Source organism: Rhinolophus sinicus, chromosome 2 (genome assembly GCF_057876585.1).
Source record: "Rhinolophus sinicus isolate RSI-liver-muscle chromosome 2, RSI-T2T, whole genome shotgun sequence".
In the NCBI taxonomy this organism is placed as follows: Eukaryota; Metazoa; Chordata; class Mammalia; order Chiroptera; family Rhinolophidae; genus Rhinolophus; species Rhinolophus sinicus.
Window position 1 is genome coordinate 35,514,776 of NC_142502.1, and position 21,189 is coordinate 35,535,964.

The 21,189-nt window shown below is 33.7% G+C and overlaps 1 protein-coding gene and 1 long non-coding RNA gene across 18 annotated transcripts in view; one reads left to right on the forward strand and one right to left on the reverse strand.

The window, feature by feature from the left end:
• TRDN (triadin) overlaps positions 1-21,189 on the forward strand; it is a 340,918-nt gene that overhangs the window by 100,619 nt on the left and 219,110 nt on the right. For 11 of the 14 annotated variants that reach the window (XR_016020187.1, XM_074333512.2, XM_088795479.1 and 8 more), the window contains exons 6-9: positions 442-507; positions 4,760-4,819; positions 13,682-13,858; positions 19,831-19,890. Coding sequence is in view for 12 of the 14 variants with exons in the window: in XM_074333512.2 (XP_074189613.2) it covers positions 442-507; positions 4,760-4,819; positions 13,682-13,858; positions 19,831-19,890 (363 nt within the window). In the remaining 2 variants the exon portion in view is untranslated. Of the gene's footprint in view, positions 1-441; positions 508-4,759; positions 4,820-13,681; positions 19,891-21,189 lie in introns of those variants that run through there. The other 3 variants (XM_088795483.1, XM_088795486.1, XM_088795487.1) reach the window with 3 other exon arrangements.
• LOC109446266 (uncharacterized) overlaps positions 1-21,189 on the reverse strand; it is a 76,937-nt gene that overhangs the window by 12,512 nt on the left and 43,236 nt on the right. The window contains exons 6-7 of one of the 4 annotated variants that reach the window (XR_012496734.2): positions 7,495-7,644; positions 6,564-6,957 (exon numbers count right to left, since the gene is read on the reverse strand). This is a non-coding gene — a long non-coding RNA (uncharacterized LOC109446266). Of the gene's footprint in view, positions 1-6,563; positions 6,958-7,494; positions 7,648-21,189 lie in introns of those variants that run through there. The other 3 variants (XR_012496733.2, XR_012496735.2, XR_016020188.1) reach the window with 3 other exon arrangements.

Here is a 21,189-nt window from a genome sequence, read left to right on the forward strand (position 1 = left end):
TGTAGAAGACTACCACATACTATTTAGGTTGATTATTCTTTGCTTCAGGTTCAGAAGATTATCTCCTGTATTTTTATTCTCATATTTTTGGCATTTCTCCAGTATTGAGCTGGGCTCCTTCGGCATGTGGCATGATACATTTTTTACACTTTCAATTTAATTAAGGTAAAGTTAAAGATTTGGAAATGTTGAGGGATATTATTATCTTTGCAATAGGCTGGTTTTGGTGTGAGTTTGTGCTTGGATGTGAAATAAAAATAGAAATTAAAGAAATCTATAATTATCTTAATGTTTAAATCTCTAACTGTGTAAAACCTCATACCAGCTAAAGAAAGATTTTCAAAGGCAGCCGATAAGTTAGGACCTCAAAGACTGCCATACAATCATCCCATCATTTGTTCTGTTTATTTAAATAAAAAAGTATCATCTGCTTCTTTCCAGTTACACACAGAGAAAAAGGAAAAGACAAAGATAAAGTAAAAGAAAAAGAAAAACCTGAAAAGAAAGGTATGCTGTTTTTCTTATTGTTGTTTTTACACATTGGTCCTTTCCTGTTTGACCTCTCCTTCTTTACATCAGATTTTAGATGACCATACATTTGTATTTTTAATTATATTACGATAATTTCTTTAGAGTTGAATCTGAAAAGAGTAATTCCTGGGTTAAAGGAATTAATACACTTAAGACTCTTGAACTCTATTACCAGGTTACTGTCTAGAAAAGTTGTACCAATTTTTTCCCAGGCAGTTTTGAGACTGCCTTAGCCAACAATGCAAATGTTATTTCAGTAAATATTGCCTATTTGATAGGTAAAAAAAGTGTACTTCATTATTTAACTTGCATCCTTTGATTACCTATTATACTGGATTTTTAAGTTTCTTCATTTTCATTTATTTGTTTAGAATGTGCAATGCCGACTCATTGTTTAATACATAAAAATACATTGTGAAAAGCTTCTTCTTGCCTTGCTCCCACCTCCAGGTCACCATTCCATCCTACCTACATATACATACAGTACATCACTTTTATGAGTTTTACGTGTGTATTTCAGAGCTTGTGCATTTATAAGATATTATAGGTTATTGTTTCTCCCTATACATGGAAAGATCTCCAGGACATATTGATAAGTTATAAAAGCCAGAGTATAGGACATCACAAAATTTGGCATGTCCTATACTCTTGCTTTTATAATTTATCAATATGTCCTAGAAATCTTCCATATCGGTAAATAGGTATTTTCCTCATTCTCTCAAAGAAAACTGTTTAAATACAGATACTTTTCTTCCACGTTATCTTTAACCACTTACTTATAGATTGAAGGATTTATGTATGAGTTTTAGCAATGCATATTTCTTGTGTAACTTTTAACACTCATTACCCATTTCTTCTGATAATATGTGTGCATGTCATTTGGGCACATATCCCTGATCTGTCACTTTTTCAAATATTGTTCTCTGTTAGTTTTGTAGTTAATGTTAGGGTTTCTCTCTGTGTAGATAGATATTTGTGAGTGTGTGTGTGTGTGTGTGTGTGTGTGTGTTGTGTATGTCTCTGTGTGAGTTGAGAGTCTTGAATTTTTATGTGGCTAGGTATGTTGATATTTTCTTTTAGTATTTCTGCTTTTAAATCTTCATCCAAAGATTAAATAAATAGTTACTAATATTTTCCTCAAACTTTAAAAATGTTTTATATTTTACATTTAACTTTAATTCATCAAAAAATACATTTCAATGTATGATGTGAAATACAATTCTAATTTAATGTTTTGCTCTTGTTTTAGAGTGACATTTATCTAGGGTATTTGGGCTAGATTTCAGTTGATTTATGGGTCCACAATGTGCATAGCTTGCTGAGTTATCTTATTTTTGAAACATTCCACTTAGGTAGAATGTTTTATGATATCTAAGGTAGAATGTTTTATGATATCTAAGAATCAGGTCAGCTGAAACATGCTCCTATCTTCTTTACTATATATTCACACTTGAAAATTTGAATTAAATAGTTATTTTGTTAATGTTTACTTAGTAATAATATCCATGAATTTCAGTACAGCCATCTTCTTTTTTTTCTAGATACAGTTATCCGTTTCCTGTCTGCTACTGAGTTATATGGAATTATTAGAATCAGATTCTGTGTACTCTGATTAGATAAAATAATCTGACATTTCTTATGGCTTTTTTGAAACCTACACAGTGGCTAAATATTTTTGTTAAAAAATTTATCGAGAATTTGTTGCCCTTTAATTATAAATGTTGCAAGAAATTTGTCCAAATTGAAAATGCTCCATTTTAATGGTCCTTTTATTTATTGTATACCAGTTAAAGGAGTTTGTTTTTTATGCTATAAATGATTATGCTATAGCCCCATGACCTTGTGTGAACTGTGCGCCTCTTAGCCTGGCATAGTGCTCCTTCAGCTATTGTCCAATATATCCCCCATAACCCCAAATGCTATCTGAGGTGGCTGTGGGGCAAGCTGAGATGTATAGAGGCTGAAATCCTGGAGGGGAAAGCAGGTGCTCTCTCGTTGCTCTGTAGCTGCCAAGATCAATTAGTCTTCAACTGGACATTGTCCTTTAAGCTTTCAATGAGGCTGAATCATCTCTGAAAGATTCAGAAATGGGAAATCACTCATAGACTATTTTCTATATTATAGGCATTACCTCATTTTATCTATTTTTTATTAAATTTACTGGGGTGACATTGGATAATAAGACTATATAAATTTCAAGTGTACATTTCTGTAATCCGTCATCTGTATATAGCACTGTGTGTTCACCACCCTAAGTCCAGTCTCCCTCCATTACCACATATTTGACCCCCTTTACCCTCTTCTATCTCCACCAACCCCCCTTCGCTGGTAGCCACCATAATGTTGTTTGTCAATGAGTTTTTTTGTTTGTTTGTTCATTTGTTGTTTTCCATTTTATATCCCACATATAAGTGAAATCTTATGGTTCTTGTCCTTTTCTGTATGACTTATTTCACTTAACCTAATACTCTCAAGATCCATCCAAACGGCAGTATTTCATCCTTTCTTATGTCTGAGTAATATTCCATTGTATATATGTACCACATCTTCTTTATCCAATCATCCATCAAAGGACACTTGGGTTGTTTCCATGTCTTGGCCACCATGAATAATGCTGCAATTAACATAGAAGTACATATATCTTTACGAATAAATGTTTTCAAATTTTTAGGTAGATACCCAGAAAAAGGATTGCTACGTCACATGGTAGCTCAATTCTTAATTTTTTAAGTAACTTCCATACTGTTTTCCATAGCAGCTGTACCAATTCACATTCCCACCAGCACTGTATGAAGATACATTTTTCTCCACATCCTCTCCAACACTTATTTCTTGTCTTGTTGATAATAGTCATTTTAACAGGTGTGAGGTGGTAGCTCATTATAATTTTGATTTGCATTCCCTTATAGCTAGTGAAGTTGAGCGTCTTTTCATATATCTGTTGGCCATTTGTATGTCTTCTTGGGAAAAGTGTCCGTTCAGATCCTCTGCCCATTTTTTAATTGGATTGGTATTGTGTTTTTACTGAGTTGCATGAGTTCTTCATGTATATGGAGTTCGCCTCTTATTGGAGGTATTATTTGCAAATATCATACACTATATTTTAAAATAACAGTTCTTAAATACATATTTCAAGCATATTGTCTCCTTTTTGTAGTACAAGTAAAGCTGATAGACATTACTATTCTTCTACTGTTGGAGAAATGCAAAGAATGGGGGCTCCAATTTTTTACTTTAATAATTTGGCTCTTTTCTTAACCCAACTATTAAATTTATGTTAACATTTAATTTTCTATAATTTCTTTAATTTCCATTATTTTTCTTTCACAGATAGCATGTAAATGTCAAAGCATACAGTAATTTGGAAAACTACCAAATCACACAGTTTAATATATTTGAATTATAAAAATAAGCTGCACATGCTGTTGTACTTCTCAGAACTCCTTTATTTAAACAATTGAGAGACAAGATTTTACTAGTCTTTGTAAATAAAATAGAAGTTAATAAAATAAAGTCATATTGATTTATTAATTTATTACATATACAATGAGAAGATACAATGTTTCAGGTATCATGTTGAATGCTGTTCAATTAAGAAGCTGCACTCAGTCAATAATCCTTTATGACTTTATTTTCTATTGGTAGTTCTCATCCAAAGGTGCTATCCCTAGGAAGTATTTGGTGGGGGGAGGGTAATTGGTTGTCAAAATGTTATTGAAGTGAAGGGCAATTGGTGAGCAGTTACCAGAGAAGCCAAGCATTTTATTAATGCATACGAAAGTCCCATGTACTGAGACCTACATCTCAATTATGTCATTGTTGAGAAATACTGTGTTTAATCAAAGCTCTAGTGCTGATTTCAATATTTCTTTTTATTAATCCTAATGAGAGAGCTTTTTTCTGATAAAATGACATATCTTTCAACAAATCCTTATACAATTTTTCTCTCTTAGTTTGTTTCTTTAAAATGTTATCTCTTTGGAATAATAACTTTAACGGGGAAGGGGGACTAGTTTTCAAAATGCTTTCTAATTCTTGATGCCATGTCTTAAAAATTTAACTCTATTCAGTTATTATTACACTGGTAACTATTCCTGAATTAGACTCATAAATGTCATCAATCCTCAAAATTGTTCATGATTTTGGTGGCTATAAAACTGAAGTAAAGAGAAAGCTTAGTCTTGAAATCTATTAAAAGAGTGTACTAATATAAAATTTTCTGTTTAAGCTGCTCACAAGGAAAAAATTGAGAAAAAAGAAAAACCAGAAACAAAGACAGTATCAAAAGGTAACTTTCCCTTTATTACTTCTGTAACTAAATTATTTTCTGCTGAAGTTTACATTTTGGGTAACAGCTGATGATTGTAAGCATTTAGTGTTTCCTTTATGTAAAAATAAATTAATTTGGCCTTACATTTAAAATTTAATATCAAAAGAATAATTAAACTGAATACTTCAAATAATACAGCACCTCAAGATTTGAGAGGAAAAGGAAGAGCTGAATTTTGTCCCTCATGACTTTTATCCCTTGGTGTCATCCCAGTGGTTATGTTACATTACATGGCAAAAAGGAGTTCGAAGAAGTAGTTATAATTCAGACATTATTCTGGATTATCCAGGTAGGCTCAATGTAATCTCATGAATCTTTAAAAGCATCGAGATGTGGCAAAAGAAGAAGAGAGATTTGAAGTGCGGGCAGAATTTACTCCCCATTGCTAGTTTGAAAACTGAGGGGGACACCTGGAAAGCGTGAGAAGAATTCTGGCAACACATTGAATAAATGCGGAAGCCAACTCTTCCCCGGAATCTCCAGTAAGAAATGCAGCCCTGTTGACAACTTGATGTTAGCCTTGTGGAGCCTAAACAGGGAACGCAGTTGAGCCACATCGTGCCAAGACTTTTGAACCATGGAAACTAGGAGATGTTAAATGACTATTGTTTTAAGAAACTAAGTTTTTACTATAGCAATAGGAAATAATTACAACATAACTGGTTTACAGTTTTGACCAGTATTACACCTTGAGTTTGATTTTAAAAGATTCAAATTCAGGATTTCTTTTTCGTTTTTTCTCTCTTTCTCTCTTTCTCTTTCTTTCTTTCTCTTTCTTTCTTTCTTTCTTTCTTTTTCTGTTTTTTTTTTTTTTTTTTCTGTCAAGAAGGAAAGGTTGTGCATTCACCTTGATCAATATTTTAGGTCACTGAAGACCCAAAATGTCTTAATAATCATCAAAAAAATCAATTAGACTATCAATGTAATGTTATGCATTTTGAATGATTGCATGAATCAGATTTTACTATTTGAAATTTGTCTACAAATTGTTCGATGTTAGAAAAATATGGATTCTAACTGATAGTTCAATTTTAACTACTAAATTTCCTCCTCATATTTTAAAATATAGGTTTTATGTGATCAGTATATTTTAGAAATCTTAATCCAGTATTTTTAGGGGACTAATCATTTAAATAAAAATGGGAATCTATTTTCAAAATCCAATGTGTTTATCTATACAATGTAAAATAATTAGATATTTACAAAAGGCAGCTATATCTTTTACTAATTCTTTCAATAAAATAATCAAATATCATTTTATTGAAGTTAAGATGGTTGAATTATAAATTGAGACTTTGCTTCCTAGATGGTAGCATGAACTTAGTCTCAGTATGAAATTTATAACTAAATACTTGTTTTTTATTGTGTTTAGTTCTCGGCTTTAAACTATGTCAGAATGAATGATTTCATTCAAATCTTTGTCATATTTGAATGAAAATAAATTTATGTAACTCCATATATATATATATGAACTTATATGTACATGTATACATGAGATCTTAAAGCTAGTAGGGACATTAGAGATGATCATCCCAATTAATAATCTAATTTAACAGATGAAGAAACTGACCTCTAGGGAGAAAACAATTTGGCCAGATCATATAACTAGGATGTAACTGCACTAAGACAAAACTTTAAGTGCATTGAGTGTGAATCACGTATTCCTTCCAAATATAATTAAATAAATTATTTATTCAACAAATATTTATTTAATACTTTATTCATTATTCATTGCTGTGGAAAAAATTAAAATAAATTTATAGGTTAAAGTCAACACACATATATTATCTCATAGTTTCTGCAGGCCAAAAGTCTGGGCGTGGCTAAGCTCTGTCCTCTGCCTTACAATGTTGCACAAGACTGCAATCGATGTATTAGACAGGGCTGCAATCCCAACTGAAGGCTAAACTAGGGAAGGATCATTTTCAGTTCATTGGGGAAGGATCATTTCCAGGTTAATTTGCGTGATCGTTGGTAAGATTCAGTTCTTCAAGACCTGTTGAATGAGAGCCTCAGTTTCTCTGGCTGCTGTCTGGAGAACATCCTCAGTTCCTTGCCACATGAGTCTCACTAATATGACAGTTGACTCATCAAACCTAGCAAGAGAGAAAATCAGCTAACAAGAGAGAAATAACAATCGTATGCAGACTAGTATGGAAGTCACACACTATTGGTTAGCAGTAAATTTCTAGGCCAGCCTATATTCAAGGGAAGAGGATTACACCAGGGTATAAATACCAGGAGGTAGAGATCATTGGGGCCATGTTGAGTCAGCCTGGCCTGCCACAGATCACAAATACTTTATTTACATATTTATATTCTTCTGGGGGATATAGCTGTAAACAAATGATGGGTGTATGTGTGTGCATGTGTATATGCATGTGTGTATATACATATATATATACATATATATGCAAGTAAGTGTGTATATATACACACACACAAACATATAATTTTGTTTTTTATTGTTTATATGTCTATACATTGTTGGGAATACAGGAATACATAGGAAATGCTCTTTGTAAAATGGGTAATCTGAAGGAAAATGAATAAGATTAAAAAGTAATACTTTGTAGACTGTTACAATTAAACAAAGAATTAAAGAAACAATTAAAGAAACAAAGATAACCTACCATATTTGAAAGGTATGAGCAGCATTAAAGTAGAATCTCCCTCTGAAGATCTTCGATGACTGAGGAGCTTCCATGGAACACAAAATGTTTCTTTTTGTTTCAAGCACAGCCTAGCCATGGTCAGCAGCTTCTGAACCACCTCAGGATTTCCTACTGGGAAACAATGAGCCTTTTGATGTCTATCATGACACGTGTAGGACCTCATATCCACTGTGAAAACTAGCCTATTTCCATAATTCATTAAAAGTAACAAAGACAGGGAAGAAGAAGAGAATGACAGAATGTTCTACTAAACTTTCTTCAGTAAGGAATATTATCATACTGAGCTCTAGATCTTCAGAAAATAGTGCCAAGCCCTGGCCATGATAGGCTCTATGGAAGAGTTTGTTAGATAAACATGCGAGTTGTGCATATCTGAGATACTGTTGGCCATCCCAGTGGAACTTTCTCTCCCTTTGGAAACTAATGAACACGCGTATTGGGTGTGCAGTTCCAGAATGATATTGATTTAAAGTCACTTGCATGGAGCTGGTGGTTTCAGTCACAGAAATGAGTGTGCAGTAGGAAAGAGCAAAAATCAGCAAAGCAGATTTAGGCATGTGTTAAAGGGATGACAAGAAAATCCCCAATTGAAGATAGTCAAAAAAAACACAAAGGCATTAGAAGTTTGTGGAATGATTGGGTAATTTTCACATGAAAGTTTTATAGTCAAGTAACATTGGAAACAATGCATAGCATAATTCCCCTCCTTGAAGGTTATCAATACACTTTAGCTTTGAGAAATCTATATTAAAGAACCTGATTTAACTTAGTGTTTCCAAATTTATTTGATCATAGGAATATACCCCTGCTGTTCACATCTCCCTGCAAAATTTCTGACCAACAGTGCTTTGGGAAGTACTGCAGACAATTCTGCTTTTGCAAGCATCAGGCGTTATCATTTTTGATCTTCTTTTTACTCTTCACTGGATTTCACAATATTATCTTGACTTCTTCTCAAATCATTGCTTAGTGTACCACAGTCAAGAAATTTGGTTGTAATATTTTCATCAAATTCTTCAACATAAGTGATAATAAAGATTAGCTATTAATTGGTAAATATAATAACATGAGAAAATTCAACACTGTAGTAGACTTACTGTGGTATCTAGTGATTCTGTGTGATCCCACAGAATAACGTCCATTAGGCAGTATCTACAAACAGTTTTCCACAGATGTATGCTATACTATTGCTTTTCTAAATAAAAAATTCACAAACTGATTAATTTATATTTCTTGTTCACTTCTACCAAATACACATAATTAAAAATAATTAAATTAGAAACATGTTTGTATAGACAGTATATGGAAATATGTTATAATCCATATATATTCATGAGTATCCATATATATTTATGAATATTCATGAATATTTATACGTGTGTGTGTATATACATATATGTATGTATGTATATATACACATACATATACATATGTGTGTATGTATATATATATAGTCTAATTTATAGCCATATATATATATATATATATATATTCTAATTTATAGCCCTTTTTGTTTACTAGGATATATTTAAGGGCTTTAAAAGTGACTAGAATTAATATTTGTGACTTAAGACTAGCAGGGCCCAATATGTCAATTTTTGCTCTTTTTTTGTCTCTTTAAAGTCAAGTCATTAGAGATTGAATGTATCTGAGTCATCCTTTAATGGATTTTATTATTTTACTTCTATTAGTCACCACCAATGCAAGTAATTTTACGTTTACATCCTAATAGTTTTTTTAAAAATGCTTTCTTGATGGTTCAGTTTCTTGAATGACTTTTAAGGTATTTCAGTTGTGGAACAAAATAATACTATCCTTTTAAAAGGTCTTTTTGGGGGGCTCTTTGGATTGGGCATGGCTTTTCATTGAACATGCCTGTATGTACATCACCTGCATATTTTTCTTAAGATGTTTATTGAAATTGTAGCTAACATACAACATTATATTAGTTTTGGGGTACGCCATAGTTATTCAACATTTATATACCTAAAGAAATGGTCACTATGATGAATCCAGCAACTATATGACACCATGCTATCCTATCACAATATTATTGACTATATTCCCTATGCTGTATATTACATTCCCATGACTTATTTCTTTTATACATGGCAATTTGAACCTGTTATCCTCCTTCAACTTTTCCTCCTTTTTAAAATTTTTCAATTACCATTGACATTCGATATTATTTTATATTAATTTCAGGTGTATAGCATAGTGGTTAGACATTTATATAATTTAAGAAGTGATCCCCCTGACTAGTCTAGTACCTGCCTGACACTATACATAGTTATTACCATATCATTGACTATATTCCTTGTACTTTACTTTGTATCTCCATGACTGTTTTGTAACTACCAATTTGTACTTCTTAATGCCTTCACATTTTTCACCCTGCCCCCCAATAGCCCTCCTATATATCACCCCAACAGTTCTAGTACCCATTTGATACCATACATAGTTATTACAATATTACTGACTGTATTCCTTATGCTATACCCTACATCCCTATAACTACTTTGTAACAACCAAAAGGTACATCTTAATCTCTTCTGCTTTTTTCATGCACACCCCCCAAACCCCTCCCATCTGGCAACCATCAAAATGTTTCCTGTATCTATGAGTTTGTTTCTGTTTTGTTGTTGTCGTCGTTTATTTTGTACTTTAGATTCCATATATAAGTGAAATCACATTGTATCTGTCTTTCTCTTTCTTACACTCCACTCAGTACAACACCCCCCAGGTCCATCCATGCCGCTGCAGATGGCAAGAACCCATTCCCTTCCCTGGCCAAGCAATATTCCATTGTATATACGTTCTACCCCCTCTTTATCCATTCTTCCTTCGATGGACTTACAGGCTGCCTCTACATCTTGGCCATTGTAAACAATGATGCAATGAACATATGGATGCACAGATCCCCTTGAAGTAGCATTTTGGGTTTCCTCAGATAAATAGAACTGGGATTACTGGACCCTTCTTTTTCTCTTGTATAGACTTTGTTTTAAAGTCTATTTTGTATGGTGTAAATATTGTTAACCCAGCTTTTTCTGTTTTGTTTTTTTGTTTCCATATTGATTAAATAATTTTTTCCATCCCTTTTCTTTACATCTTTGTGTGTCTGTGTCTTTCAATCTGAAGTGAGTCTCTTGTAGGCAGCATATGAAAGGATCTGATTTTCTTAACCACTCAGCACCCCTATGTCTTTTGAATAGAGCATTTAACGCATTTACAGTCATTTAACGCATTACTTTCATTTAACGCATTGAAAGTCATTGTTGATAGATATGTAGCTATTGCCATTTTACATTCATAATTTTGATCGTTTTCTTCCTGTCTTAAAGAAGTCCCTCTAAGTTTCCTTGTAATACTGGTTTGGTGGTGATGAATTCCTTTAGCTTTTTCTTGTCTGGGAAGCTCTTTATCTGTATTTTGATTTTAAATGATAGCAATGGTGGATAAAATACCCTTGGTTGTAGGTTCTTGCTTTTCATCACATTGAATATCTTGTGCCAATCTCTTCTGGCCTGCAAAGTTTCTGTTGAGAAATCAGCTGATGGTCTTATGGGGACTCCCTTATAAGTTACTAGTTGCCTTTCTCTTGCTGCTTTTAGGATTCTCTGTGTGTCTTTAACCTTTGCCATTTTACTTTAATTTGTCTATGTGTGGGCCTGTTTGGATTCATCTTGTTTGGGACTCTGCTTTCTGGACTTGTACGTATGTTTCCTTCACCAGGTAAGGAATGTTTTCAGTCATTATTTCTTCAAATAAGTTCTCAATCCCTTGCTTTTTCTCTTCTCCTTTTCGTATCCCTATCATATGAAAGTTGTTACACATAATGTTGTCCAGTGGTCTCTTAAACTGTCTTCATTTTTCTTTTAATATGGATTCTTTCTTTCTTTTTGCTGTTTCGATTGAGTGTTTTATGCTACCTTGTCTTCCAAATTGCTGATTCGATCCTCTGCTTCATCTAGTCTGCTGGTGATTCCTTCTAGTGTATTCTTCATTTCCGTTATTGTTCACTTCTGTTTCTTTTTTATGGTTTCTATGTCCTTTCTTATGCTTGCTATCTCTCTGTTGAAGTTCTCAGTAAGTTCCTTGAGCATCCTTATAACCATTGTTTTGAACTGTGTCTCTGGTAGGTTGCTGACCTCCATGTTGTTTATTTCTTTTTCTGGAGTTTTCTCTTGTTTGTTCATTTGAGGTGTTTTTCTTTGTTTCCTCATTTTGACTGCCTCTCTGTGTTTGTTTCTGTGTTAGGTAGATCTGTTATGTCTCCCAGTCTTGGCTGGGTGATCTTTCATGGTAGGTGCCCTGTGGGACTGTGGCACAGTCTCCCTGGTTATCTGCTCCATGTGCTCCAGGAGAGTCCCTTGTGTGGGTGTGTGTACCCTTCTATTACAGTTGAGCCCTCATTACTATTGTTATGTCAGTTGGTGGGATTGGCCTCAGGTTGACTAACTGTGGGGTTTGGCGACGTCCATAGCTTACAAGCTGCTGTGTGGTACACTTACCCCACTGAGTGGGATTTACCCCAGTGGGCTCTGGTGCCTGTTGTGACTACCCTTTGTGTGTGTGCCACTTGTGGGGCTAATTGAGCAGTGCTCTGCTGTGGTTAGCTTCAAACCAATTCTGTTGGTTTTGGAGCTTTCTTGCGATGGACTCTGGTACAGGCCTAAGTCACCCTCTACCTGTGAATGGCTGGGGACTACTGGAAGGAGCTAGAAAGCGATCCATGGTTGTTCACTCTCTGTGGTAAAGTTGGAGGCACATGTGATAGGCCATGCTTTCAACCGAGGATGACTGCAACCAGTGTCTGGCCTGGGGTAGTTATACAGAAAGCCAGGACACAGCAAGGTCTGCTGCCACCTGCCAGCTCCCTTAAGGTTCAGCTACTGATAAAGCCCATGGGGTATGTGAGTTGGGTGAGGAAGAGTATCAGGGAGTCACTAGAGTGGGAAGAGTTGTGGTCACCAAGGTATTGTAGACTCTGATTTGTTGCCAGTGCTGAGCTGGGAGCTACTTAGCAAAAGTCTCAGAGCACACTGGGGCCAGTTGCTGCCTTCCTGGGACCTATGGACTCTAATAGCTTTCCAAGAAAGAGAGCGATGTGGGTGGGGCTGGCTTCTTATCAAGAAAGTGCCTCCGGCATTAGGGGACTTGGCTGGGGCAGGGTCCCAGCAAAGCTCAACAGACAAATTCCAATTTAAATTTGGCCATGGGCACGAGAGAAGGGCTCAACAAAGGAAAAATGATGCCCAACTTCATGGGATCTTACATAGGCAAAATGCAACTGACGTTCAGCCCTCACCCAAAGCCCCACACCTCAGTCTGCTCCCTGCCCCTCCCCCCCCGCCGCACATACCTCCGACACCAACCCCCCCAACCCCCCCGCCGCCCCCGCCGTCACCATCCCTCCACTGGAGCCCAGGGTGAGTGCCTGAGAGTGAGAAAGTCTGTGCACAGGCTGTTTGAATGGACGTCTCAGTTTCTCTCAGCCTTCCATCCCACCTGGATGGTTGGAATCCCCACTGTTTTTCACAGCCTGATGTTGTGAGGGCTCCTCTTCCTGGCACCAGTACTCCAGGCTGGGGAGCCTGGTGTGGGGCTGGGTTCTTTGCTACTGCTGGGGCAACCTTCACAGCTGAGATATCCCTCCTGATTCTCAACCACCACACAGAGGTTTGGGACCAGCCAGTTTTGCATCTCTGGCCCTCCTACTATCTCAACATGGCTTCTTTTTTATATCCTTATTTATAAAACTTCTGTTCATCTAGACTTCAGATGGCTCTCCAGGTTGATTTTTCTATAATTTACTTGTAATTTTAATGTGTTCATAGAAGGAAGTATGCACAGTGTTTATCTACTTCACCATCTTGGATCTCCCTCTTAAGCCCGTTTTATCTTCCCTGTATATTTCAAATGCCACCTTGTTGCCATGCTAATGTCCCGACTTCCTAAAAAATAATGTTTTCATGTACACATTGAGAAAGAGCCTAACTTGTCAGTAAGCTACTTTTTTTCCCTTTTGTTTTTCTTTTTAGTACTCTAACATGGCATTTCATAAAGTACATGTAAATCAGATAATAGTATTTGTGTCTAGTAAATAAACAAAAATAATTCAACTTTTCTTAAATCTCTACAGAAGAGAAAAAAGCTAAGACTAAGGAAAAGACTGAAGAAAAGACTAAAAAGGAACTGAAAGTTGGGAAACAGGAGAAGGTGAAGCAAACAGCTGCCAAAATAAAAGAAGTACAGAAAACATCACCTAAACCCAAAGAGAAGGATGAGAAAGAGACCGCAGCTGTTTCCAAACATGAAGGTAAACACTCAGACGAGGCGGCTGGAGGTTCTAAGAGAATATTGGGCAAGAAGCAGATGCAGTGAAATTAAAATCTGAAAAAGACTGAGCTCACACATCAAATGGGAGAAAAAGACTTGTATAAGTAAAAATACCTGAAAAGAAATACAATAAATTGGGAATAAAATATATATTTATAGAAATACTCAAATGTGTTCACATATCTAAAGATGCATTTTGAAGTATTTTTAAAAGAGGATTTGAGTTAACCTCTGCGATTATTTAAAGATTGATCATAAATGTTGAATATACAAAACATGGGATTTCTATTAAGAGGAGGAACAAAAATCGTATGTGTTCTGCTCTTTGAAAAACAGCAGTCCAGGAGAAATGACAATATTCAAGGAGTTTTTAAGGAGTGTATGTTCAAGTCGTATAGAATAGATATCATAAAAACTATCCATGTATTCCTATTACTTCAGCAAGAGCAAAAATTTAGAATATATATTGAATTATTGAATTAAGTTAATTTAAAAGTCAGGAAGGCTTAGAGAAAGAACCCTCAAGTGTCTTTGACAGCTTCTGTCGACTAAATATATGACTTTAGAAAGCTCGTATCTGATTTATTGTGCTGGTCTTTATTCAACAAGAGTGATGTCAAACTTACATCCCTACTTACGGAAAATAACATTTAAATGGAGGTGAAATATAAACATGAAATTCTTTATGGAAAGGTGCTAAGAGAAATTCTGAGGGCCTTATTGTCTCACATCTTCATCCCTTGTTGAATCTTTCCTATCCTAAGTACATTCCTGGCTCCAGGCTGCTACGCAATCCTGATATTACCTACACAGGATGAGGGGTCTACTCTGTAGGGACTACTTCTATAAAGGCTTCTTAGGGGTGTTGTAAAATAAATATTTTTTTCCTCTGGTAGTCTTGAATAATTTTATTTGAGGATTAAAATTAAAGAACAATTTCTAGGAGATTTTCATTAAAATATTTTCCCATTTTATTACTGAGTAAGCTATTGAGCAGTAAAACTGCAAACAATTTTTTCCCTAAGATACAAGATTGAACATTTTTCATCCGTACTTCTTTTTCAGTTCCATATATAAATGAGATCATATGGTATTTTTCTTTGCGATCCACTCTTGTTTTATCTTTGAATCACTTTTTCCTCTGAATTTATAAGTAATATTTGTATACTTTGATTTATATCAAAAATGTAAAAAATGTACAAAATATGTATTCGTATATTCTTAAAAATACATTTTAAAGAGGAAAGGAAAGAAAAAAAGAATGAAAAAAACATTTTTTTCAAACTTATTCACACTTTTTTTTTAATTTAGGTAATTTTCATTTATTTCAATGTAATTTTTAAATGAAAAATTTAAACTTTGGAGCTTTAAAATGTTTCTCCAATTTTAAAGATGGTAATGTTGCCTTGAAAAGAATTTAAAAAATATTGACTATTGCCTCTTTTAAAACTATATGTTGTTTATGAAATATTTCAGGTATAAAACATATAGTAAATAAAGAGAAAATATTTTAAATGGATAATTTTACTGTAATAGGAAAAGGGAAAATTAATCTGATTCACTGATTTGTTTATCTAAAATGATTTTCAATATCCTAAAATACTTTGCATTTTAAATTGCACTTTAAAAAAAAAAGATGACCACATGAAGCCAGCTAAAACATACCAAGTATATTTTTATTTTTTGTCCATAAATACAGTATTGTAAAATTCATGCCTGTTACATATGAGAGTATTAAAATAACCTATCTAGTTAGAACTAACTAGAAACATGAATGTACTTTTTGATGTTCATTTTTAGTATCTTTCGCTTCTTGGGGGTCATATTTTATTGATGAAGATATGTCACTAGAATATTTTCAAATAATAATTATTTTCCAGGTAACATCTATTGTATTTTCTTCCTATCAATAATAGATGTATTAAAGATAGCATTATATTACCATTTCTACTTTCAATTTACTGTTTTCATTTCTACATGAAGAACTATTCAGCTATTCAAAGGACAATCAAAGTTTCACTTAAAGTTAGAAACAAAAGCACAAATATGATTTTATCAGCTAAACAAATGATTTTGCTAAAGTAAGGCTTCCTATTGAAAACAACTACCATCAATTAAATAAATGTGTTATTAGGTAACTAATCAAAACTTTACCTCTAATTCCTGGTCAGACACATAAGTGTGTTTTTTTTGTTTTTGTTTTTGTTTTTATATAACCAAGGTTTAAGAGCATTTGTTTATAAAAACTAATCAGATTATGGTTTTTACTACACATGATAAGCGAAGGTATCGTGTTTTTTTAAATAATCTATTTGTTAGGTGGTTTTGATTTGGAGACTTGTACCGATGATTCAGTAAATTTGGGCAAGGGGATATTTATTTGCTCAGTTTAAGTTAGACCTAATGAATTTGAGTTATTCTTTTCATTATAGATTTTTAAACTGTTCTTTTTAAATAAATAGGGCCCACAGGTCTTTTACTCACTGGAAATAGATTTTTAAACAGAACACACACATTTACTGGCAATTGTTTAATTATGTAGCATATATGGAAATATATTCATGTGTGGTTACTCTTAGTGTTGTGTATATAAACAATATATTTCTATTTAAAGCATTGGAAATAAGATGAATAAGTACGTACATGCCTATCACAAACTTATACAAACACTTATATATCACATAATCTAGTTTTCATGGACCAAAATTAATAATGTTTAAAGTAGAGTAAGAAGGGTCAGCATGATTAGACATTTCTCCCTGATTTTCTGATGGCCTGTGGCAAATCTGTGGGAATTTGCCCATGATTTGAGGGGCAAATCATGCTATGCTTACTCTCTCCCTTCCTTCCTTCCTTCCTTCCTTCCTTCCTTCCTTCCTTCCTTCCTTCCTTCCTTCCTTCCTTCTTTCCTTCTTTCCTTCTTTTCTTTTTAGCAAGTATCTAAATATTTGTGACAGGCAGAGAAAATATAGCTAATGTGAATCTGCCATAGAGCACTGACCACATGTGCCCAGTCCTCATTTCAGTTTTGAAAAATTTCCTTTCTGTTGACAATCTGCACCCAGAATGCATTTTCTCTACCTGCCATTCCACAGGGAATACCAACAAGGCAGCAGCTAAATGACATCTATCATTGTTCCCTGAGAATCAAGGAAAGGAGAAATGGATAGCATATGTTACTCCTAGAAGGATGTTCATTTGGGAAACAAACAAACAAACAAACAAACAAACAAAAAACTAAGAAATAGTGACCAAATATGAAATTACCTTAAGTAAATTAGTATTACCTTACTTTAAAGTTAGAATGACAGAGCAGTTCAGATTTTCTCTAGGAAAATTTTTCTATTTCAATATTTGAGATAAGTTTAAAAAACATGTCTACAAAGTAAATCTTTCAAAGTTAGGAAAGCTTGGTTTTGCTCTGTCCTTAGACATATACACTGAGGACTGCCCAAAATATACCTGCCTCGAATTTTTATACATTATTAAGTTCAGCACAAAGGACAGGTGGAAGTGGGCATCCTAATTACAATATTGGAAATTTCTGAAGTAAAATATTTAAAAAACATTCTTCTCATCTTCCTGTTGATATATTGGTGCCATTGGAATGTAAGATCATAGCATCATTTAAATATAACAGAAATCTCCTTAAGGTTGTAACCCAAATAATTTTCTAGATTAAAAAAAATAAACATTCTTTGAATTCATAAGGGATTTCCTTTTTTTAAACTGGAAACTCATAGAACTGTATGTGCATTAATTAAATGAATGACTTTTGGATTCAAAAAAATATTGTATAATAAATATAAGCATTTTGTTTTGGTAATAATTTAACATATAGGTTAGTTTCATTACACTGTTAACATTCAGTTAAAGAAAAAACTTAAAAGCGTGAAGATTTTAGCTCTTTCAATATATTATTCCACATGTTATATACATAAACATCCCATCACTAGTTGTGGCAGAGAACAATATTTCATTTTTGACGGTTATCCAAGCACCCTGTAGTCTAAGCTTCTGACATATGTATGTTCTCCATCACTGTTGCTGAAGGATGTAGTGCCACCAGGAATCATTTGTGAAAAAAAAAACAGAAAACACTTTTTGAGGGATTTCAGGTCAGTGATTGTGGAAGTGTGGTCTAGTCAGACTCTTCTGAAGAGTTTGTTAAAACTGCATATTCCTTGGGTTCAGACCCATGGAATTACAGTTTTGGGGGGCGGTGGGGCCAAGAAATCTGTATTTTAACAAATTATCTATCCTCCATCCTTTTAATAGTTAAATTGTCCTTTGAGAACTACTTCTCAATTGTAAGAAGGACAGATATAAAGAGTGCAGTCACTTAAGCTACTGAAACAAAGGGAAAGGGACAATTTTAGGAAGTCCATACTTACCCTTTCTAAAATTTGCTATTTAAGGAAAATATACTTTTTCCTTTTGCTTTATGTTAGAGCCAAATTGCCCATTCTACAATTTTTCTCAGAAAATCAGTTATGTCCTGACAAGAGAAAATACTCTCTACCTTCATCTTGCTTCACTCTTGTGCCATAAGGTTCCTGGGTCCTGGGTTCAGAAACTTCCGCTATTACTGTCAGTATGTCCAGGAGCAACTAGATTCCGGGACTAATCTGACAACTAGCCTCCCTCCCACTCCCCAACTCACCTATGGGAAAATGTATTCCAATACAACAATCAAAATGCGTGCAAATTTTTGAAACTTTATGAGTTTTGGCTTACTCATATTTAGGTATTAATACAAAGGATTATATTTTTACATCTACTACAATAACTGCATTTATTTTTTTCAAAGCCCTGGCAGAGTTTCATACAAAAATAGATCACTCTAAAAGTACTGTATTATTCTAAAAAAGAATGAGGTTTACAAAACTCCTTGTACATATATCTATATAGTAACAAGTTGTATTATTTCATACGTTTGAGATGTATAATGCGGAGCACTTAAAGGTGTATCATGTTGTATAAATTCAATAAACTCTCTTGGTCCTAAAGCTGCCTTTGGAATTGTTGGATAAATAAGATGCCTATTTAGACATATTAAATGTAAATCATCTTGAACGAGACTCATTTCATAATATGTAAGCTTTAAAGAAGATATGGTAAAACTTATAGAATGAATCATCAACTGAGATTGGAATGACCTCAGCGGAATCTCAAATTATGTGAGAATTTAAAGTTCAGTGCAATGTCTTTAATTTTGAGGGAAAAGAAACAAATTTCCAAAATCATTTTAACCAAGTCTGCTCCAAATGATCAAATTCTATCTATGCTTTTTTCTTTTTACTTTTTTCATAAGCCACAGACTATTCAAGATCATAAGATGCTCTTCCAAAAAAGATTACTCAACCAATTAGTTTAGCAGTGATATCATTTGGTGCTGTAAATCTGTTCTTCCTAATTTACTCCTAAATGAGGAGTATTTCCACGCGCAGGACCCCTAACAGATTGCAAAAGGGTTAGTCCTCCTGCTTGCCTTTTCTAGAAAACATTCTGCAGCTCCATTTAGACAGTTAGCAGAAGGGCTGGGAGTGAATATTTGGTAAAATATTCCAAGTTGGAAACAATCCCCTCTTGTAAAACTTCTCTTTCATAGTGGGAGTATGAACAATGAGAAAAATTGCTTTAATATGATGGTTTTGTAATAGATTTGATGGAAAGGTTTTTGGTTTTTACAAAATAACACTATAATATTACCCTAAACTAGTCTGTTTCAATTTCTAAGGTTGTTCTTTTTGTATGGAATAAATGGAACCTTATGTTTATTAAGTCTTTTTCCAGCAAGTATGTCCATATGAGTGCAAATTATTCCTTCACAAAATTGTGGTAACTAAAACAGAATTATGCTATTTTGTTAGTTTCATTAAGCCAGTTCTCCCTGGAAAAAATGTATTGATGACGTTTATTCATTGTTCTTTTTCTTTCTACTCTCGTCAGATCAGTATGCATTCTGTCGATATATGATTGACATGTTTGTCCATGGGGATTTAAAACCAGGTATTCCAAACAATTCTTGTACTTGTCTATTTTAATAGTCTTTGTTTCTAAGATTGTCAGCTTTTTGTATGTACTAAACTATATTTTTAATCGCATAATGCATGTGTAGATCTAGAATAAAACCAATAAAAAGCAAAAGTAATAACTTGCATTAGGACCTTTAATTTTACTTTCTATTACTGCATGGCCTTTTGCAAATTAAGTTAGCTGAACGCTAAGAAAGGTGCTAATATCTTTATATACAAAAAATACTAATATCTTTAATAATATCTTGGAATAAAAAGGTGAATCATCTTATTTTATTCCTGGTAAACTTAGAAGAAAAGATCTCTGACAATGAAAGCATCCTTTTGGATTTTTTTTGGTAGTGAGAAAAATTCATATTAAAAGTGATCACATTTCAGATATTTAACCTATTTTTCTTTTTTTCCCCCCCAAAAGTGTTTGGTTTTCTCACTTACATATGAACTTAAATTAGTCACTCCAGAGAACTATTGATGGAGATAATCATCCTTGGAGGTAATAGTCAACAGAATGGGAAAGTATTTTTACTTAAAGGAATTTATCATCTCTCCTATTTTTAATTATTGCCAAGAGTGTAACAGGAGATTCTTTACTAACATCTTTATTAAGAATGAGTAGCTTGATTGCTTGTAACTATACCTTTTACAGATTTAAAAACTGATGGTAATATTCATGTTTGGGGGAACATTTCTAAAAAATTGGTATTGTTCAGGAAGGAGCTAATTTACATTAGAATAATTGAAGCTGATTATTTAAAGAAAATTATATGTTGTTTTCTCAATTATTTTATGAAAATATTTTTAAAATGTATTATTATAATCTATGCATATATTGGCAAACAAGCATATCATGTCTAAAATATATAAGACATCTAGGTCCTAGAAAATTAGAAGATCATGAAAACACTCAGGAAAAGTTAGTTAATTCTAGTAACTTATTCAAGTTGATCTCCTTCCCCTTCTCCTCCTCTTCTTCATTTTCTTATTCTTCTTTTTCTTCCTTTTTTCCTTTCTTAATGAGTTAGAAACTGAGAGGGAAAATGCTAAAAAATATGACTCAGTAAAAATGATTAACATATATATAGAGTATTGTAGTAAAATTAGAAGAAAACATTTAGAAAGACAGTTTGATATAGTGAAGAGAGGGCTTTGGACAAAAATACAGATATAATTCTTGACTCCTTCCTTTTCTAGCATTGGATCTTTAGCAAATCATTGAACACCATCTGATCTTCAGTGTTCTTACATTTAAAATTGGGGTCACAGGCAGAGCCTT